General features: G+C 36.6%; 3 protein-coding genes across 3 annotated transcripts in view; all 3 read right to left on the bottom strand.

The window, feature by feature from the left end:
• LOC109532897 (lysine-specific demethylase 6A) overlaps positions 1-4,504 on the bottom strand; it is a 53,676-nt gene extending 49,172 nt beyond the window's left edge. The window contains exons 1-4 of the mRNA XM_019898025.2: positions 4,250-4,504; positions 4,130-4,196; positions 3,913-4,075; positions 3,745-3,856 (exon numbers count right to left, since the gene is read on the bottom strand). Coding sequence (XP_019753584.2) covers positions 3,745-3,856; positions 3,913-4,075; positions 4,130-4,196; positions 4,250-4,335 — 428 coding nt within the window. The 5' untranslated portion in view covers positions 4,336-4,504. The remainder of the gene's footprint in view (positions 1-3,744; positions 3,857-3,912; positions 4,076-4,129; positions 4,197-4,249) is intronic.
• Positions 4,505-7,239: 2,735 nt separating this feature from the next.
• On the bottom strand, positions 7,240-10,274 carry LOC109532847 (ionotropic receptor 21a). Its single transcript, XM_019897913.2, has 8 exons — positions 9,693-10,274; positions 9,436-9,635; positions 9,255-9,377; positions 9,023-9,181; positions 8,460-8,701; positions 8,072-8,405; positions 7,824-8,022; positions 7,240-7,767 (listed from the first exon to the last, which is right to left on the bottom strand). The coding sequence occupies exons 1-8, from the start codon at positions 10,272-10,274 to the stop codon at positions 7,240-7,242; spliced, it is 2,367 nt and encodes a 788-aa protein (XP_019753472.2).
• A 171-nt stretch (positions 10,275-10,445) lies between these two features.
• Positions 10,446-22,098, bottom strand: part of LOC109532910 — a 32,637-nt gene continuing 20,984 nt past the window's right edge. The window contains exons 7-19 of the mRNA XM_048665307.1: positions 20,155-22,071; positions 17,585-17,751; positions 16,508-16,692; positions 16,410-16,453; positions 16,188-16,358; positions 14,561-15,724; positions 13,558-13,656; positions 13,146-13,339; positions 12,313-12,538; positions 11,823-11,952; positions 11,452-11,759; positions 11,138-11,336; positions 10,446-11,079 (exon numbers count right to left, since the gene is read on the bottom strand). Of these exons, the coding sequence (XP_048521264.1) occupies positions 10,921-11,079; positions 11,138-11,336; positions 11,452-11,759; positions 11,823-11,952; positions 12,313-12,538; positions 13,146-13,339; positions 13,558-13,656; positions 14,561-15,724; positions 16,188-16,358; positions 16,410-16,453; positions 16,508-16,692; positions 17,585-17,751; positions 20,155-22,071 (4,963 nt within the window). The 3' untranslated portion in view covers positions 10,446-10,920. The remainder of the gene's footprint in view (positions 11,080-11,137; positions 11,337-11,451; positions 11,760-11,822; positions 11,953-12,312; positions 12,539-13,145; positions 13,340-13,557; positions 13,657-14,560; positions 15,725-16,187; positions 16,359-16,409; positions 16,454-16,507; positions 16,693-17,584; positions 17,752-20,154; positions 22,072-22,098) is intronic.

Genomic DNA, 22,098 nt, shown 5'->3' with positions numbered 1-22,098 from the left:
CAGAAAATAATTTATTACAATGAAAGTTTAGGTGGCATAGAGACATATACAGCCACATTTACATTAATTAGAATTTACATGCTGTCTCTGCAACAATAAATTTACCAGCTATTTTTGTAATTGCCGGATGATTTAAATAGAGACCAACCGCTCTCATTGGGCTTTCTAATAAAAGAATCTTGGATGGAATCGGTTTTGAGTAAAAAATCTCCGTAATACAGACTCCCTAAGATTGCTGAGAATGTTTTATGTTGGGCTAGAGATACTAGAATTGTAAGGATTTTATTGATAAAACCGTCTGAAATAACGTAGGGAAAGAACGGGCACCTGCTCAAAATCGGCTGCGAATGTTGGACCATCACCATCAAATCGCATCTGAACACGCTTAAACATCTTAGTTACAGCGCATGAATTTGAAAGGAAGTAAGTAAAAGGCACCAAACAATAAGTAGGAAACCATATCAAGAAGATGGAGCAGGTACCTACTAAATGCTGGACACGAAAAATTATTTTCTTTTGGATTTGGGTACCTGTGTTGGAATTGTTATATATCGGCTTCTCAAACAATGGCCTATGTATAGGTTTTGTGCTCTCCTAGGTAGGATTTCTATTATTGTCCCTTATGGGACAATAATACTGGAATGGGACTGGAATGGGAACGTAGAGTATGCTCAATGATGGTTGCTCAAATAAGCTTAGTGATTTGTGGTGATTCAACTATCAGGCAAAAGAGTAATAAACAAATACGAAATGTACGAGTCTCAAACACTTCCAGGTCCAGTTCCAAGCGTTAGCAGAAACGTTTTACGGCCCTGATGATGCCCGCAAATTCATTGTTCTCCACAGGTGCAAAAGTGTTATTTTCCGGCTTAACCCGTCTGATGAGAGCTAACAGTCTCGAAACCGTATGGTGTCTGAGATTAGCACATCTTGAGACCTGTTTAGTTTTGTTACACGCTTATTTTCCCACTCTGTAATGTGGGCATAGCGAAGGCTATGGTCAGAGGAAACTGCATTAAAGAATACAAATAGTAAGCTTCTTTGACCCACGCATCGAAGCCAAACATTACATTTACCAGGTAGTAAACATATACTAGCAGTATGCGCTATATGTACTAGATCTCTATATGCAAAAGAGTTTTAATACATTCTAACTTTACCAAATAAAGTTGTGGATTGGAAACACCGTGATGATAATCAGTAAAAGACGCCTATTTAGGTTTGTGGGTTGTTCGGTCAATAGATGGTGGCAAAAATAAAACAATTTTTTCATGGGTCCACGTTTCGACTATATTTAAGTCATCCTCAGGGCTCTATAAAGTTATTGCCATATTTCCACCAAATGTACAAGGGCAACATACCGTTCGAGGTAGGTATATTTTCAGCCTAAAAGCTTCATAGAGCCCTAAAGATGACTTAAATATAGTCGAAAAGTCGACTCATGGAAAAATAGTGTTTCATTTTTGCCACCATCTATTGACCGAAAAAATAGGCGTCTTTTACTGTGTACCAAATAAAGTTGAATATGTTTCTAAAAAATACGCTTTCATCATTTAATTATTAAAATGCGGATTATCACGAAAGGGGTTTGCTAAATAGTACACGACAATTTTAGACCGTTGAACCTTCTATTATAACTAAATGGGCACTTTCAAGAATTAATGCAATTCTATGTTCAAGTCGGAAATATTTTATGCACTTGCCAGAAGTCAAAGAACTTGGCGTGGCATTAAGTTCATAACTATTTAAGTGTTATCGACGTAATGTTTGAAAGGACTGTTTTGCTTTTTTATATCTGATATAAAGGGAGTCGAGTAAAACGAGTTGGCCTACACAGTTCTCTAGATAAATTTTGATAACTTTGAAATTTCTTCAAGTATATATTTTGATACTAGTTTAGGGCCATTAATTAATGTTTTGAACGAAATTTGCTACGAAAGTGCGTCAGAAATGGACCAGGTTCGACGCACTACCAAATGCTTTAAAGTTCAAGTGTAAAAATAAATCTTGTGGGTTTATAAACACGATGATAAAATTATAAAAAAAAAACATGCATTTCCCAGAAAAAAAAAACGTATATCCAAAGGTTAAAAAGTAATTTAATCTAATACCAAGTTGTTGGGACCAATATCTTGGTTGGGAGCTGCATTAGAATTTTTAAATTGGAATCGTTGTATGCTTTGGACACTGTATATGTGATCACCGGCTAAATAATGGTTTATTGCAAATTCCTTAATATAAGAGGATAGTTTATTTGAGCCATAAATGTTAAAATTATATGAAGTCCCTTCCAGTCCAAGATTGGACCAAATCCTAGTTTATATACGCATCGCGTTCGAAGTTAACAATATGCGCACCATAGAAATAATAACTTTACTAACGACTTTTTTTAGTAGGGTTTCTTGTGGAAATGCGGTCTTTGATGTACTTGATAATTTCTCAGGCACATTTTGCAAGTATTATGGATAGTTTAGTTTCATTTAGTTTTGTTTCGTATTGGTTAATTGCATGTTTTCTTCAAATCTACCCAGTCTACGTCTACCTAAGTTGGCAACATATGGGACTCCCTTTTTTAATTTTGACAAAAATATTATTTATTGAAAGTTCTGCATGTTCTGAAATCTGGAATACAATTACCAGCTAATAATTGTTTTCAGTTGATTATGCGGTTTGTCAAAAAAAATGAATTTTGCTCAAGAGTGGAGTACCTTTATTTTTGACAATATCGAAAATTGTTATTAAAAAAGTTGATCAGAACTAAAAATACGTTCACATATGCAAGTACACCTTGCTACTTAAAAAATAAATCATGTACATTTTCAAGTTTTGTTTAATATTTTCTTTACTGTGCAAGATTTTTCCCTGGAAGTAGGGAAGTAGTTTTTAAATTGTAGTCAACTTATTTTCATCACAATTTTCGGTATTGTCAAAAACTTACTTTATTGTTGCGCAAAATTAATATTTTTTGACACACCGCGTAAACTACCATATTATCGTTATTGAAAAAATATTGTCTGATGATTGTATGTTATAGTACGTCCAGATCTAACAGGCCGAGCCTGAGCCGCGGCAAAATTCCTTTGATGTTTCGTCAACACTGACAGACGATCGATTTTGTGTCGGTGTTTTGACTAAATATTAAAGGAATTTGCCGCGGCTCATACTCGACTTGTTAGGTCTGGACGCGGTATTAGATTTTAGGACATGTAGACCTTTTATGAGTAATTTTTTGCCGTAAAACTTATAATAAGACCAGTTTCCCATGGGTTCCCAACTCATGTAGACATAGTGTCTTCGTAGGAGTGACTAATAGCTGTTTATAGCTGTTTTTTATAACGTTAAGAAGGTATTTTCTCCAAAACGAGAATTTAGCAGCAGGTTAGAAAGTTGAGATTTTTTGCCCATGCAGCATGGGTATGCTGAGAAGTTATGGAAAAGGTGAATTTCAATAAATAAAAAGTTGTCGAAAACTGCATTTCATAGAGTCCTAAGGAAAGTTTTTATTAGAGGGGTTACCTATAAAGTGTGCATATTGTTAACTGAGAACGCAAGGAACTGATAAACAAGAAAATTACAGCAAAATTTTTCTCCGAAGGGAAAACTCGTTTATAAACCCAAACCACGTGTTGATTTTTTATATGTAAGATATTAAAAAAACCAATTGAACTAAAACCATTCGACTCTTGAAGCTTCGATTGCTATACAAACATGCAAAATACCCAGTTGGGCAAAATCTCCACTTACCATTGATAGGACTTGTAGTGAAAATAGACCAACCCAAGACCGTAGAGGAATGTGGTATTCTGCCAGTGATTTTCTGCTTGGGCTTTGTAGAACCGTTGATAAGCTGATAAAGCTGAAATGAGCAGATTATGTAAAATACGCCTGTGGTGGTTTGATTTGCCATTTTACCTTTATGGTACTCCTCCAACAACAAATGGAAATGTCCCAATTTAACCCAAGTTTTCGGGTCAATGCTGATCTGCTTGCTCTGGAAATTGCTGGGCTCGTTCTCATTTTGCTCCTTTTGATTCTTACGAGCTTGTATTAGCATAAGTTGTAAATATTTAACCGCCTAAAATAACAACAAATTATAACCTAGAATTTTCACATGAGGACGTGTTACTACCTTTTGGACTAATGCTTTCTTCTTGGCATTCTCAGGCTGATTTAGTAGCAAATATCCGTACTGACGACTAAAACGGATAATTATTATCAAAATAAATTAATTATTTAATTAACAACAAACCTGTCGAGCTCAGATAAAATGTGTAATTCTTGGGCAGTCATGCTTATGTCGTCCAAATCTTCATTGCCACTGACTGTTTTACTCATTTTAACGCGAAGGCTACTTACGACGAACGAACGAGCAAATTTCCGAGTGAAATTCTTATTGATAAATTTCAATTAACCCACTTTTCTCTGCAAAATGATAAAAAACAAACACAGAATACGAATCCACCGTCTACCATATTGTTTAGACATTGCTACTACCAACATAAACTCCCTATGGACATCTGTCGGTTAAGTTAGATACTGTTAAGAGCTTAACTTAGTTTTCTATACATAGAGGCATATTGAGCTTCTTTACTGCTTTGAATAATTTGTAAATTATTACTAGAATCCATATAATTAGTTATTGTATGAAAGCAAATTTTTACATTTTTAAGATTATGTGTATTAATTGTATGGAATATACAAAAGTAGCGGACAAGAGTTAGACTATTTTCTTTCTGTAGTTTATTTTAATTGCTTTTGTAATTATTGTGAACTTATTGGTTGATTAAAGGCGGAATTCACTATGATCTAGATTAAATAACTGTCGCTGGCAACAATGTCTTTTTCAGAGTGCCAAATATGACAGACAGTAAAAGTAGGTTTTTCTGGTGAATGTGTTTTAAATCGTGCTGGATAAGTTTTAAACTCGGAAAGCTTTCGGTTCAGCTTACCTGAGAATGATCTTCATGGTTTTCTGATTCCAAGTTTAGGTAAAACCATTTGGCTTCAATAACTCACCATTAGTATGAAAATTTAATTCATTTTGATAAAATTCTAGCGGTTTTTTGCTTTTGTCTCCGCCAGGTGCCCCTAGATTATCCGATCTTCATGTCTAGAGCTTTTTTGCGTGCTGACGGTTTTTCTGGACAAGAAGGAGCTCCTGCCTCTAATATGTCAATTATCGGCTTTTTGACCCATTTATTCCCCCCTCCCCATTCCCCCTCTTCGGTTTTTTCAATATATTTATATGAAAGTAATTTTTTATTTCCAAATCCAATCCAATTTTATTTCTAAACAGCCTGCAAGCTCAAAACATAGAAGGAACTTCTTCTTGAGGTGAATGCGCTATGTTACGCCAAAGGCTTTTAAAGAAAGCTTCGATCAGCGGTTCTTTAAATTTTTCTGGTGACTTAAAATACTAAATTTTTAGCGAAGCCGTGAATCATTTCCAAACAAAAGCAAAACCAGTTTTCTGTGTATTGTTTTCGTTTTAATATATGTAGTCATTTAATTGCTGCGGGCGGAGCCCTATCCGTGGCTTTGCGGGGCACCGGGGCTCTTTAGAGCACTCTCAGCAGAGCAGACTCATTCAAAATAATGAATATTTTTACATTATTTTTATTATTTTTTTGATAAGTGTAGCCATAGATAAAGACAAGTGAGTGTAGCTATCCGCAGGGAACTGTGGAGGTCTGGAGATTGGTTTCACCCAAAGATTATCAGTCAGAACCCTTGAGTTTCAAAACGGGGTTTTGGAAAAGTAAATTTGCATCTTCAAGTCTAAAATATAGAATGAAGAGATGTTAGAACAGATTAAAAAATCAATAAAAACTAAGAAAAATGGAGAACTAAAAAAAAAAACTGGTGATAGTTTGCTTTAAGTTGGATTGATGATTAAGATGGATGAGAAGAGGAAATTTAAAATTTAGTATGCCGAATTTTACTTGATTTATGATTTCAATACAATTAAATTCTTATTTAAACTCGAAGAAAATCTGCATATCTTCGGACTATAATAAAATTTGGTTTTTTATTTGGAAATCGAATAAGTAGTATAAAACTGGAATGGAAAAACCATGACAGTTACATTTTAAGTAGTATAATCCTAATGTCCCGTGAACACATGATCAAAAAATTACTGCGAAATTCTTTTCAAAAGAAAACGCTCTGACGTAACTTTTATTAGAAAGAACTTACTTAGAAAGTTAATGAATATCGAAAATTGTCAGTTGGTATGCGAACTGAAATATTTTTTTTTTTTTGGCCCGAGAACTACGAATGCTACAAGATTTTGCAAAGAAAATGTCAAAAGAGGATAGTGCGTCAACTCAAAAAAAATCAGTTGATTTCACCTACCACATGAAAAAATCTGTTAGATTTTCTACCAAGACCCTCCAGAATTCACCATTTGTCCAAAGCGGATTACACACAGGGGCGGATCCAGCTTTAAATTCAGGGGGGGGGGGTTATGTAGAAAAAATACAGTATTTTGTTGTCGAGCCAGAGAATTCGTTTTGGCATCGTTGGATAGAGAATTGAAAAGTCGATTCAGTCGTAACAACGTGAGTGAGGAAATTCGAGTGGTTTTGATACAGAAAGCGAAACTTAAATATCAGACACTTAGATGCAAGATTATGCCAAAATTCCATGTTTTCCGTCCCGTTTTTGCTCATTTCTCGGAGGCAAAATGAGCAAGAACGCTCATTTGTACATCATTCTATAGAGAAAGAAATGGCCTTTTTAGAAAGTGAACCATCGATAAGGAAATGTTAGCAGTTTTCTCAAAAAATGTTTTAATTGCAAAAGAGTTGCAAAATCCACTTGAACATGACGCTCTTTTTTTCCAAGTTTCTCAAGAACCATTCGAGCCAGAGAAGTCGTTTTGGCATCGTTGGATAGAGAATTGAAGAAGGGGGGGGGGTCATGACCCCCTTGACCCCCCTCTGAATCTGCCTTTGCTTACACTAGATCAAAGGAAATTAAAATATTATATAACATGGGTAGTAAAGGAGTACAGCAGACGAGCTACAATAGGACAGAAATTGCTCGGCAGTAAGGGTGAGACCCCCAGAAAGCCAAACTTTGCCTATTTTCCCAAGTCTCATAGCCACCAAAAAGACATTACTTTAATATTTTAGGAGTTATTTATTTTACGTAACAGTTACGTTCATCAATTGTGCCTGTAATTCATTTTCGACTATCATTGTAATATTTCATTTTTAATTCATATATTTTTCCACATCAGGTAAGCTTTTGGTTATGCCCTGAGTGGCTACTACCGCAAGTTTCCTCGCCCAAAGCTTGTTCAAACAATTTACTGATTTGCTCATTATAATCAATATCGGCGTTAGTTTCTTCTAAAACTACCCCTTGGGAATTTTGATCGGGTATTGTACCATGAATTTGACATTCAACCAATCCGCCCTGATGATGTTCCTCCGCCTGAGCCTTTTCAAATGCGATCTCCGATTGAATCGAGTTGTGTCGTTGTTGAAAACTCGCCAAGCTAATGCTCCGGTTTCTTTCTCGGATCGTTTGTCTTTCATGAAATCTTGGGTTGCTTGGAATTGAACTGTTGGAAGATGTGGCTCGTGAATTGTCGATCTTCTTGCATAAATTGAAACATCCGCCAAATATTTCCGATATAAGAACGCCTCCTCCAGCGAGAAATCCGATTGCAAGAAGCAGAAACATGCCTTGGGTGTCGTCTAATGTCAAGGCTCTATCATCTCTTGATAAAATTGTTAGAGTTCCTGATCTAGAATTTGCCTGATGGACGATTTTCATGTAATAAGTACTTAACATATTCAAAAACCCCAGCTTACTGCCAAAAGTTTTCCAGTTGATGATCTCAGCATTTCCCATTCAATATCGTTTTTCATTTTAATGTTAAGTCCCGATTGTAGTATCATCTGAATGCCGCCAGCTAGGATTTCACTGTAAACCAGATGATGTGGAAGTGCAATTCCTACTTTGAACGGCACAAAACATTGCTGACTTATGTGTAGCATTGATTTTTTGCTTCTGGAAATTCATAATTAGAAAACACGAAATTAACTTTTTAGCGTGTTACCCTAGGGAGAAATTGGTTTTCACAATAAACTGCAGCTCCTCTCGAGACCCCAAGAGCGCGTACGGCCAGAAAAAGGCCTTTGTAACATTCCTAAGGCCACTTTCCACGTCTGGAACATAATCGACCTTCCTAAGAAGTCTTTCGCTTGTTTCGTCGGAGACATTTTGAAACCAACTAGGCCACCCCCCTTTGTTCAGCATTCCAATCTGGTATCTTTTCCCTGTCAGTTGGTCAATTGAATCGATAACCGCAGGATAAATTGGTAATGTAACAAAGGCTATTATTGATCCTGTGTAGCATGCGGTTATTATAATCGTAAACAGCCAATAAATGCCTTAAAATACCTCAATATTATTACTTGATGGTTGCTTATAATTTGGCTTGTTACCGACAAGTAACTTTGTGATGTCCCTTTCCGCTCTGGTCCACGAAGTTCCTGCACTGAAGGTGAAGCAATTTGTAAATGTTCCAAATACGTACCAGAACATATTTTCAATTTCAATGGGATTGCGTATTAAATGCTTCAGAGTTAGCTTATCGGAGTAACTGAAGAGTAAGATGGCCGCTAAATAGACTGCGATCAAACCCAACCAGACGGTCCAGTGGAAAGGTCCCATTATGGCTCGATATCTACCGTTGAGACATATACACGGTTATTCAAAATCAAGCATATAGGCTTCAAAACAGATTTTTTTTATTTTCAATTGATCGATCGATATTTGCAATTTCGCTATTTGATCATATATCAGGTCCAGAATGTATCTACATCATATAGCTAGATATGGAAAGACCTTAAATTTTAATCTCGTTAATTTTATTGATACAGCCGACCTTTTTCCAGAAAATCAGATACTGATCAAATTCGCCTCTGAAATATTTGGGCTGAATTTGTGTGGAACTTATAAGATATTATTAGGGGGCATGTTGCCTTAGAGAGAAGTAATTTACTACCTTGGTAAAGCAGTTGAAGCTAAAGAAATAAAAGAGGCACAATCTTCACTGTGCCAGTGAAATATTCCGGCGTTGTACCGATTTTCCGTGATATACAATCCGCCAATTCCTAAATTAACATTGCCGGCTTTGATCGCTTTGACTACTGCTTCTCCAGATCTGAAAGGTGTTTATGTTCTTCATATTGGCGTCATTTGTTCTTTTAGAAGTCGTAGTGTGATTATATACTTACCCTAAAACTTTAATGTCAGCAGTTTCTTTATAGTCGGTGCTGAAGTTGTACATTTTTGCCAACAACTCAACTAATTTCACCTCGATGCCGGAATACTCAAATTCATCTTTATCGCTTCTTTGCCTACGGATTAACCATCATTACCATCTTCTCTGCAGTAAAATCAATATAATTTACAGACTTTTTTATAACATATGGCGGCTGATGAGCCGTAGCAACAATAAATCTGTGACCGGAAAATCCATGGTTGAGTTTCGTTTGAAATAAGGAAGCATTTGATGAAAATTTTCCACGTGACCAAGAAGCAATTACTATTGGTTGACTAGAGCCGAGCGCATCGACGAATAGCCTGTGCGTATAGATTATAAAAGGCGTTTCTGCCTAAAAGGTGTTGACTTATCAGCGGTTCTACTTAAGGTATTGGACAGAATTATTCACTTTTTGTGGCCCGTATTTATCGGACTTCACTATAACCAGCAGATTGGCAATTTCCTGCGAAAATTCACTGGATAAATATTCCTGGACTCTCCATTGGGAAGATTTGGCTACTACGACGACTCTCTCATTTCGTTTGTTGACCACATCTTGGCATCTCATCACATCTTTAATGAAAATTATGAAGTGAACGCACTTTTTGTCGTTTTTATTGACTAATTCTCCTATCTGGATGTGATAGTCTGACGGGATACTGCCATGAACATAAGTCAATGGATAGGTTCGGAAAAACTTTTTTAGGAACACTAGCTCGGTATTTTCAGTGTAATTGTCGTATAAAATAACGGTAGTGCATTCCGACAGGTACTGATTAGCGATCGAGTTAAGTAGACCAATCAGCGATTTATCGGGGTCTTCGTGATAATAATCCGTTTCCAGAAAAAACTCCGATAACTTTTGAATTCTTGGTTTCTCGTGAGATTTTTGTAATGCCCTTTTTGTTACACTTGTATATATGTCATCAGTGGACTCCAAAACAGTACAATGTATTGGCGCGAGGAGGGCAACTAAAGCGTACAATAACATGTTCGATTCAACTGGAATTATTTTAACATTTTCCAGCTCGAAACCTGGGATTACATTTCGTATGTATTAGAATTAATAAATTATAACGCTGCAGGTGGTGTTTAATTTGAGTTGAGTAATAATTTCCTGATTTCGGAAATGGAAATGGAATGAAATAAAAAATACACTGAGCTGATTTTACTGTTTATCACTCACTGGATTCCTCACACATTTTGTTCTGTACACGCAACAAAGAAATTTGATTTACAATAAATTAGGTAGATATCATATAAAAATAATCTAATTTGAAAGAGTTCTAGGATTTGCCTAAGTTAAAGCACAGACAAAACATTTCCAATTATAGCTTGTTGAACACTTTAATAAAACTAGTTATTCTTAAAACTTGTTTTGGCAGTATTAAAAATAATTTAACATTAGATACTCTAACGGATATATACATATTTACTAAAAGGCCACGAACGTGATGTTATTCAGGCATGAGTTTTTCTCAGCTAAACTTGACACCTAAAGAACATCATTTAATTTTACTGAAGTATAAATAATCTGGATTTAGATCCCGTAAGACGTTGCACATTGAAAATAATGTCTAATGGCCTATTAATATTCTAATTTTACAAAAAAACACCATGTCTAACTGACTTTAACTCTAATCTTCGATATCGTTATCAATTCTACTACTGCGGATTCCAGTGTTTCCAGTCCATGGATAAATATCAGGGCAGGGTTGGCAGGTTCTCATGTATCTTACTCCAGATTTGTGCCAAAGATTGCATACTTTAGGATTGTTACATCTTTTTGGACGGTCCTGCAGAATCAAATTTTTAAATAATTTAGAAGCCGTCAAACATGTCTTGATAACTTACCGAAAAATCACATTGGAACGGTTGGAAGTTGTTTAGTCGGGAGACTGGAGTTGGGTCTCGTACCCATTGAAGCGCTTGCCAGTTGGTTAGTAGCCAAACATCTTTCATTGCCAAAATTGTGTCGATGAAGTTGATAAATCCTTCTTTGTGATGGGGCTGTGTGAACCAAGCGGCGTGGTAGAAAAGACCAAATGGAGCTCTAAAATAAAAAAAAAACAATTAACTTTTTGCACCTTTTCCTTATCACCAATATTAGACTGGAAGATACAAAAAACTTATTTTCCATATCATTAATAAGACAATGTTGTACTAACCTGTTAGTAGTGTAATGCCTTTCGAAATTTTTCAGAATCATCTTGAATACTCCTTCGGAATCGGGGGGATTACTGCAAGCATCTCCCATAGAGCATCTTCCTCCATTAAGATCTTGCCACATCACCATAGGAACCTCCCAAACTCCCGGGTAAGATCTGGTTGGACATGGAGGAATCATGCAGTCATGGAAAAGTTTATAATCCAAAGTGTAAGGCCAACTTGGAGGTTTGTTTTCGTAGATTGGCATAGATGAGTCATATGTGAAGTTGGAGTCGTACAACATTTTGAACATTTTGTTTCCGCCAACCTATTGGCAAAATTTTTAAATTTACTCCACACTAAACGCGCTTTTCAAGAATGTCGGTCTTACCGACAAGAACGGAGCTCTCATTCCTCTAACGTCCTCTAATTTAACACCACCATAGGCGGCTAAAATCTCTCTTTGTCCAGCTACTTCACGGGTCCATTTCTTTTGAGAGAACTGCTCACCAAAACTGTGCCTATGTGAGAAAATCGCTTTAAACTCAAATGTTTCTCACAGACGCTGATTACAAAACAGTGCCTTATTTTAAATATTTTTGCAACGCAAAGAAAACCAAAAATTAGTGAGAACTTGAAGCAATAATATTTAAAATTTCTGCTTAATTGTCGATACTGATCAAGAAAATGATAATTTAACATATTTTCGACTGGAAAAAAGACACTATTTTGTGGTGTAAAGTGTGAAGCAAGAGATAAGCAAACGCATTAATTCGAAAGTGAAAGTTGTTAGTATCGGAAGCTTGGTATTGGAAGCTAAAAAAATTGGTGCAACTGATCAATCTGTGTTGTGCTGTGCAAAGATTATCTTTTTCACTTACGACACTGTGTGAGATGCTAATTCGTGACCATCAGAGTACAAATTTTGTACTTGGCTATAGTCGGTCCATTCATGGGACACGTAAAAAGTAGCAGCGATTGGGCACCCATTTGGATTGGTCCGGCCTCTTTCAAAGAGGTCTTGGTATAAACCTTTGTTCAAGTCGTTAACAGAGTCGTCGAAAGTAAGAAGAACGATTTGGGGTACTTGTTCAACTGGTATGTCTCCTATTGGTTAGTAGGCGCAGAAAAAGAAACAGGTAATGAGTGAAAATAAGAGAATGCACGTAAAAATTGTCCTAATTAAAGGACTATGCACATTTGCCGAAAGTACATCAAATACATTAAAAACACCTTTTGCGTGTATCCTGACTCAAGCTACCAAAATGCTTTTAACTGCAGAAGTGAAGATACACGTAAAGAAAACCACAAGGAAATAAGAAACAGTAAAAGAATAAACAGAAAAGATTGCTTTCCAGTCCCATGATGGCCAAAAAAAGGCCACTTACGACACTGTATGTGAAGCCAACTCATGCCCATCTGCATATAAGTTCTGCACTTGGCTGTAGTCGGTCCATTCATGGGATACATAAAAGGTGGCTGATATGGGACACCCATTGGGATTCTTGCGTCCGTTTTCAAATAGATCAATATAATATTGTTTATTTAAATCGTTAACAGCATCGTCAAAGGTCACTAAGACAATTTGGGGGGTTTCCTCCACTGGAACGTTGCCTATTTAATAAGAACACCTTAAGAAATGGCCGATGAACAACCTAATGGGCTCCTAACGCTGCAACTGACTACAACTACCTCTAGACGGTTAGCTACTTACCGGGAATTTCTTTACCACCGCAGGAACAATCGGGAAGTAAGCAAACGTCTTTTCTGCATTTAGCGGCGGTTTTGTCGGGTTGTGGTTGAGGATAGAGAGCTTCTGCTCTACGTGGAGGGAATTTGTAGATGTCGATAAATTCCGCGGCTTTGGAAACAATCGATGTTGAGGGTTTGAGGGTTGGTCGCGAACGGCTAAAAATACGAAAAATACTACTGACAAATTCATGATTTGAATTTGAAAACATGTTGTTTGAACAAATTTTGGAGGTTTCAGGTTGGTGTAATAGCAATTTACCATTGCACCTGAATCTTTCGTAATTAAGATTTTCAATGGTCCACTCATATATGCAAAAGTATAATAATTTTCCGAACTTTTGCAAGTATGAGCAAGATCAGATTGGTAAACTTACGGAGCTGGAGTACCCCTATTAACATTAACGGTAACTTCATTACTAGCAATAGAAGCAGAATTACTGTAATGAGATGTGCCTCGGCCTCTTGAAGGTGTTCTAAAAGTAAAAATCGCGTATTAAATAATATTGCATACAACAATTGAATCATTAATAAAGTGATTCCACCATCAATTCATGCTAAGGCGTAAATTGCCCAGTTTAGCTTCTAAAATAACGATCCTCATATCTGGTCTACTTCTCCTTTAGCTTGCTAAGCATTGGTTATGGGGGAGTACTATTTTGGGGCAGTATGCTTATTATTACAAAGGGACCTGCAATTGCCCCTTGATATTGATGATGGGATTGATGAATGCCATGACAATATTTTTATAGAGGCCATACACAAATACTATCCCGGTCGGATATACAGGATGGTTCAGAATTCGTAATTCAGAGCGTATTTTTGAGGTCAAAACAAGAGCCATTTTTCGTAGTCATGAGTCTCCTCCAAAATATATGAGGGCTATAAAAGTTGATAAATCTGATGTTATGAAGCTAAATGTACTTCCTTTAAGGCATAACTGATTTTTTTGGACGAGAAATCAAAAAACACTTTTGTCTCATAAACACGTTTGAATCGAACATAATTTTGAATCCTCCTATATATGTAGACCTATAAATTATCGATTCTCTTTGCAAGACGTTTTGCGTTCAATTTGTTTCTATGTTTTGCAATAACAAACCTGCATACCCCAATCTATAGGCATTTGAATGTGTAATTGCTCTAAATAATTAAATAATGTGATTTTGTGAGTGTTAATTAGGTAATGGTGTAACATGTGGGAATTAGGTAGGTCCAGAGTCAACTTCCAGTCTCACTAACTTTAGTTAAGATGTCCTCACTAGTCCTTATTGAAAGCGTGTAAGAGTAATATACTGGTTAAGAAGGAGTGCAAATGTCAGGAAAATCTGTGCAGTTCCATGCAAATTAATTTGCGGAATGAGGACGAATGACAAATACCTCTGTTTTGCATCGACCTTGCATTTTGGACCTTTGTCGCTACATTTCGATGGTCCTTTAGTCCCAGCAATAGCAATAAGGGATTTTATGGCGGCGTTTACCCGGGATACTCTAGTAGGAAGGGATATATTTACAGGAGAATCCGTCTTGGTTTCTGTTTTAGGAGTTAATATTGGTTTAGGCTTATAGGATGGCGGTTGGTCCGGCTCAGTCTTTGGTGTGTCTTCGTCAACTACGTCTTGTGGTGGTGGAACTTCCACAGTTATTCTAATACGTTTTTCACTTGAGTAATTTTCTCTGGCTCTGTCCTTCTGCTTCTCTTTAGACAGTAAAGCATATAAGCGATTTTTAGGATTATCTGCAGCAGTTTTATCAAGAGAATATCGTTTCGTAGTTGTGTAAGTAGGGACAGTCGTTGGCGGATATGGAGTACTGGTGAATTCTTGGGCCGTATGATTAGATGAAAGTTGAACACCCAAAAACTGAATTTTGCTATTTTTGTCATTAATGAACTTCGATGCTTCTTCAGGTATTTCGTCAATGTTATCAACGATATCTTCTGCTGACTCATATGTGGTACCAGACTTAGTCGATAGCTCATGATTCACAGTGATGGGATTAATTAGCTTGCGAACAGCTTTTAGAGTTTTATATTGATAGGAATTTTTATTTTGCGAATTGTTGACCACGCGGCTTTGGTTTTTCGGTCGGAAGCTGAAGAGCGATGAAGAAAATATTGGGGCGCTAGGTAGAATCGATTTCAGTAAGTACTTAGGTGGTGAGTATGTGGTAGGAATGATTATTTTTAGTTTAATCGATGGTTGAACTTCCACATCGGGTGAGGGTGATGTAGGTAACTCGATATTTTCAACACTTTCATTGCTAGACGAGATCTGGTGAGTTGACTTGGGTGCCTTCGTAATATAGTGAAAAGCTGGTTTAATAGTAATGTAATGATCTGAGGCTAAAAACTGGGGAGTTTTTTTCACCGAGTATGGTTCATGCAAGTCAGGATTTCTGTCTAGTAAAAATGATTCTTCCGACTCTTCAGTCTTTGATTCAGTGGGAATATTAAAGGAATCAGGAACATCTTTAATGTGTCCCGGGTTCGTATTATTTGACAGTGCTTGTGTTTGGTTTTCAAACGCTGTGACAGGCGGTTGGCTAGAATAAATGATAATGGCTTTAGAATCCCCAATCTTTTTAATTAGGAAATTCAAAACTGAAAGCGTTTAGCGCTGAATGATTGCTGGTCTAATTCATTTCAACTTTCAGTTTTGATTTTCATGTTATTCACTAATTTTGACCTAAGATGAAGTTACTTTAGGCGAAAATCGCCGGTTTCAGTCTCATCATCTTAAGCCAGAATAACTAGTAGATTCTACTACAGCTTACGCCACTATGCTCTATGATAAACTGATAAAGTGCGAACTACATGAGCTTAGGAATGAATGAGATTAGGTAGGCTAGCAAGTTGATTAAATGGTATTATCTAAAGAGTGAAAAAGATACAATAAGATACTACAAAAATGATTGCAAAGCATTGAGACCAAATGATCAGTGAAACAATGAACTCAAATAAGCAAGCTCGTACACATCCTGTAGAGCATCTTTACTTTTGTAGTACCTTGGAAGAGTAGTGGTGGTTATCTTTTTAGGGGGTAAGGTTCGTGCTTGCGCCGTGGTAGTAATTCTGGGGGTAGTGGTGGTAAGTTTTCTGATTGGAGAAGTTGAAGTAGTTCTTTTAGTGGTAGGAACCTCCTCAATATCATTTATCTCATTTCTGTCTCCCCTAAGGCTAAACCGTAACTGAACACTCTTTAAACACCCTGTCAATTTCTGTACTTACCTAGCCGGAGCTCGACTAGATTGACGATAAGCTGGATCTTCTTCCTAAAGTTGTCAATTTGTTAGAACTAGTTGAGGTGGTGATCCTGAAATCTTTACCTGATAGGAGTTGTCGCTATAATCACTGACAGTGGATGGTTGTTGGTAAATGTCATGATTAACATTGTTATAGACAACGTTTCCACGCTTTGTGGAATCATCACGTGCAGCTGGGGCTCCTCGATGAACAGCAGTTCCTCTAGTTGGTGCATTGGTGTTGTAGTTATTATTTTGAGGAGTATAATCTGGAATGTCCAAACAAATATTAACTTTCTCTAGCTTATGATCGATCGCAATCCTTAATCCTCAGGCACTCGTTCAGAATTTTTCAAAATGGTTTACCAACTTTTTTTGCGGGCAACGTGATAGGGACCTTTTTATATGCATTTTTCAATCTTCTATAAGTTGTGATAACTTTTCTTATGGCCAAAAATATATTTGTGGTTTTGCTTAGGAATTTACCAAGTCACTTTTATATCAAATGTATAGGCCAAAGTCAGCTCTATAAGCTCTCATCCTCCGGGAATAATCAGGATACATTTTTTTATTTTTTTTATTTTGCGGATCTATATGCCAGCCGACGTTATTTCTTAAAAATCAGCTAAAGCATAGAGAGGCTCTTGTGTGAATTTTGTTGGGTCTCATCCCTTTTACTTTCTAGTCAGTCTAAGTGGCAGAAGTTTATATTTTGTTTCATCATCACGCTATTTTCAAGATTAAAACAAATTTGCACGTGTATTTTATGGCTGTTTATGTAGGGGTTAGTTTCATCTTAATTTTCCGAGAAACTAGTTAAGTTCGAACATATTTTTAATTAGCTTTCGTCGGGCAAAGCGCTTATATATGTTATATATATATATAATATCGCACTTTGACGCACTAATGAGCAACCCTGTATATGGAAAATATTTGGGTTTTGAGTTACTGTCAGGCAATTTTTGGGAAGTTTGTGAATGTGCTCTTGAATTCTAAAGTTGCTCTTGCAGGCCAAATTTTGCGATTAATTTTCTCAATAAAGATAAAACTGCGGCTGCTGGCAACGCTGATTTTATTTGGTTTTCGTTTCTGATAGGAGCGTGTGCAGATTTTGAAATACCCTGGAAATTAGATTTGAGTGATTGATGATCGAAAACTTACCAGTATCCTTGTAAATTTCCGCATCTTCATCGTAAAGGGCAATGAAGGGATCATAACGGTTATCATTCTGGTTTAAGTTGTTATACTGACTGCTGTTGTACAACGTTCTAGCTGTAGCTGTGGCAGTTGGAACGCTTGGAGCTTGGGAAACGGTATTTTTGTCGTCGCTATAATAGTATAGATTTATTTAATCAAGCATCTTTTTAGGGTTCAAAATAAATATAATATTTAAAGTCAATGTAATAAGTCATTGAGTCCAGTCAGAATTCCAGAGGATTTAAATAATCTTTATTGCCTGTAAAGAGCAAAATTATATCACATATGGGCTCAAAACAGCCATCAATATCATAACGGGAAGCATGTTTTGATTAGTTCCAATAGATTATTTTATTCAATATTCCGTCAATGGTTTCAAATGTGGAAGGCGGTTAGTACGTTGAGGGGCGGAAGTAGCATTAAACTAAATTACATGTTTTCCATAATGCAAATATTAGCACAAAACAAACCCCTTAAACATTCGCTTTGATTAGACATTTTAATTTTATTTCATATTCCATGAGCGGAAATAAGAGCTTTTCCGCAAATGTCCCGTTTCATCCCTACAATATACCCCCGGGTAAAATTCCTCATTTCGAAAATATCAGCGCTAAAAAACATCCGGGTTTATTGATTCCTTCTGGAAAGGTTCCAACTTTTTAAACACAAGTGTGATTGAAAATATTTAATTGCCACTGGAAATATTTCAATTTTCTACGTTGAAAGATAGTACATGTATAATTATATGAAATACTTAATTAATATTCAAATTGCAAGAATTGGAATGTTTATCGGGAAGTTAGGTTTATAGGAGTGTAACTAGTTTAATACGTTATTAGTCGGTAATGGAAATGACAGGAATTGTTGGCGATTGCAACCAGAATCATTACGAGTAACAGCTGAAATTGTAAGAGTACTGTAACTGCAAATAAGGAACGCAATGTTTTCGACTAACCGGTAATTGATAAAAAAAAACCGCACAGTTACGAAAGTGAAATAACAAATAAATTCCTTATTTTTACCAAACAGGTGGAGCAAATTTGCATAATTTATTGCTCCAATTTTCATAATAGAGGCAGTTTTTATTTGCGAATTCATGAAAGTACGGTGTACATATGTACGCCGCATATTAACAACCAGGTAATCGCATGTATGCATTACTCAAAATGTTCGTTTGCATTTTTCAATATTATTCAATGTTCCCATATAAAAAGTTAATTAATCGTATTTTTGGCACGCTTTGCATTATAATTATTCGTATTTTATTGGCTTCTTATTGCAGCTTAGCAGGTCTCATTTATTAGTTGGAATTTATACTGGTTATATAACGAAAGTACAGCACCTAAAGTTTTATGGAAACTACCATTAAACGTTACATGCAAGGTTCTAGCTACGTATTTTACAAGACCCATTTTTTCTGGCATTCCAATATGGTGGGCAGCCGCGCCAGTGCGGTTTCTTATTGAAAAATCGGCTTTCACCATTTATAATTATTAGAATCGGTCAAGTTTTTGTTTCAATGCCGTTAAGACAAATGCAACTGAAAACGTTACAAAATATGAAATTGGATCGACTACCTGCAATTCACAGGTAATAGTTATGTGGCCAGACAATCTTAACATATGGCACATTTTCAACATGTGTTGCTATTCATAAAGTAACATATTGTAACAATCTATTTTTGTTCATGCAATTTCGTTTTTTTTTCATTTTAAATCTTCTATACTTTAAACTCATGAATAATTATTATTTTATACAAAAATGTTTTTCTCGTATTGATGCAACCGTATTTATAAGACATACAGGCGCAAACTGCATTTATCAAGCCTTGTCATGTGAATAGACCTCGTAAAGTAGTTAAGAGAGTTGCATTGAACAAGTGCCAAAACCAGATCATCTATTCGTCATGATCGAAGTTCCGCAATAAAAAGTGAAAGTGGAAATTGCAGAATTTTTCAAGTGTCTGCCAAACTGTTATTCGATCCCACCCGACTTTGCTCAAAACGAAAACGGACTAAGCATTTTGATTATTTGTTCCAATTTCAATGAGTAATTGGGACAATAGTTAAAGACCGTTTGCAAAATCCTGTAACTAGACATTATGAGTTAGTAGTGATTAACGATTATGTTCAAAGGATGCAAAGCGGTTAAGATGATAATACCACCAATATAAAAATGACTGCAGTTTATGAACAATGCTTAAGACTATGCCGGCGGAATCAAAACGATCATTTCAAAATGCATTGTTCCCTCATTTTAAATTGATGATATTACTAGAGGTTAAGGACTAAATGTAACTCAGTTCAGTATGAAAAAATCGCTTTATTGCAACTATTCATAAATCTAGAAACATGTCTACCAAATGAAAAACTTAATTTGTATCGGATGATTCCTAGTAAAGCTCTTAGAAAGTGAAATCAAGAAAAAATCAATTCAGTGATAAAAATGTGCTGTTTTGCGTCCATGTGTGTGGACGCTGATGAGTACAGGCCAACTTGCTCATTAAGCTAGAATATTATGCTTTTAGAAATTACCTGGGAACTATAACTGACTGTACTTGTCTAGAGTCAAGTTCGTACAAATCGGTTGTTGTTGTCGTTGTAGGTTTTTGTGTTGAGTTATGTGGTTTCTCAGTCGTTCTGGGTCGTACCGTAGTTGTTCTCGATCTAGCTGGAGAAACCGTTTTCTTTGTCTTTGGTGTGGTAGTTGTAATTACCGATGTCTCAATAAGAAATTGCCCCGAACCAAATTTCTTGTCAAACCGTTCGGTCGTACTACTAAAAGGCGTGGGACTTGGCTTTGCTGTTGCTAAAATCTTCTTTGGTTTAGGCGTAGTAGCCGACACTGAAGTCTCGATAAGATACTGGCCTTTCTTTGGACTACTCTCGGTTGGAGCTGATTGAATATTGATGTTCAATTTAGAGTTTTTCTGCTGCAAATCTTCACTTTTCGGAGTATCTTTATATTTAGCCGAATACTTCACTGGCTCAGACTGATTCTGACCGGGAGTCTTCAGCAGATCAGCAGTAGTAGCGTTTGACACTGGCTCATCATACTCCTCGTAGTAATATTCATATTCCGGAGCTTCAGTAGTTACCGGTACTGGTGTTTTAGGACTGGCGATTTGAATTTTGCTCGAATATATTTTTTTGTTGCTGGCTCCTCTTTCAACATCATAATCCTCCACCAAGTCTTCGCTAACTGGTTTAGTAGGGAGCTTAGGAGCTGGAGTTGCAGGCTTTATAACTTCCTCTTCATCTTCGTCCTCTTCCGCGTATTCCTCCTCTTGTTCATCTTCTTTCTCCTTTTCAACGCTTGCTTTCGTTACCTGCTCCCTAACAACCGGAATTGAATGGTGTAAACTGAGGGAAGGCTGTTTATAGACTGGAGGCGCGACTGGACTTAAAAGATTAGGAGACGACGGAGGGTATATTGGGGATGCATCATGATAAACTGGATCTTCGTTTGCATAAACAGTAGGTTTATGGTTTTGGGCTTTAACTGGTCTCGACTCATCATGAACTTCATAGACTTGCGGAATGGGTTTTGGTGTTGTCGTAGTTGTGGTGGTAGTTGTGGTGGTTGAACTGGTTGTAGTCGAACCAAGTTTCTCGAGAAACTGGTCAAAATCGAAATGTGGGTCCTCAAACGGATTGTAAATATCCTCGTATTTATTTTTGCTGTTATAAAAGGATGGTGGAGGCAAGAGATCTTCATCTACTTCATCTGAGTGATATTCGTAACTGACTGTATGATTCTTAGGACCGCCTTCTTCCGTTTCACCTTCCTTTGCTTCTCCTTCTTTATATTCATCGGATTCTGGCTTCTCGTCCTTGCCGTTTTCGGTATCAAACTCTTCAGTGAATTCCTCTTTGGTATCTTTAGGCTTCTGATCTTCACCTTCTGCTTCTTTCGGTTTGATATCGTCAAAGTCGCTTTTACTTTTGTCCTTCTCGTCAGACATTTTAGTGTTCGAAATGTCAAAAGGCTTGAAGTTGCTAGTTCTCACTTCCGTATGACTTCTTACGTTGTCCCTAACTTTTTTTTCGGGAGTGACTGTTTTTGATACAATGTTGGAGAAGGCAGATTCAAGATTATTTATAGGAAATCTGTTATAGTTAAATTCTGCTGCCACAGGTTTCAAGTTATTAGTATGATGCATTTGCCCTCTAATTTTGGCAAAATCGAAGCTATGAGCAGTTGCGGATGTAACAGGGCCAATATAAATATTCGGTTTAAAGCTTTGATAACTTTTAGGCGGCGGGTACCGTACTGCCACTTGATTAGAAGACGCCATAGCATATTGAGGTACAAACGGTTTAAATTCCTCTTGATTTTCATAGCTCATAAGTGGCAGTTTTTGCCTTGGATAGTCTACATTAGGTCTGTTATGATGTGAGAACCTCATCCTTTGGGCAGCATGCCAATTCGGATTATTTTGAGGAGGTCTACTAGAAAGTATTCTTTATTACAATTGG

This window comes from Dendroctonus ponderosae, unplaced genomic scaffold (genome assembly GCF_020466585.1).
Source record: "Dendroctonus ponderosae isolate FM_Combo_2020 unplaced genomic scaffold, Dpon_F_20191213v2 Dpon_F_20191213_1, whole genome shotgun sequence".
NCBI lineage: Eukaryota > Metazoa > Arthropoda > Insecta > Coleoptera > Curculionidae > Dendroctonus > Dendroctonus ponderosae.
The sequence above is the reverse complement of the archived record's forward strand: the minus strand, read 5'-3'. Positions and strand labels throughout refer to the sequence as shown.

What these genes read in the sequence shown, in the direction of transcription:
- LOC109532847 (XM_019897913.2), bottom strand. Translation starts at nt 10,274, where the DNA reads ATGTTATTGTACGCTTTAGTTGCCCTCCTCGCGCCAATACATTGTACT. An exon ending in ATAAATACGGGCCACAAAAA is followed by an intron (nt 9,636 to 9,692) that starts GTGAATAATTCT and finishes AACACCTTTTAG; the next exon opens with GCAGAAACGCCTTTTATAAT. An exon ending in GCTTCAACTGCTTTACCAAG is followed by an intron (nt 8,702 to 9,022) that starts GTAGTAAATTAC and finishes TCTCAACGGTAG; the next exon opens with ATATCGAGCCATAATGGGAC.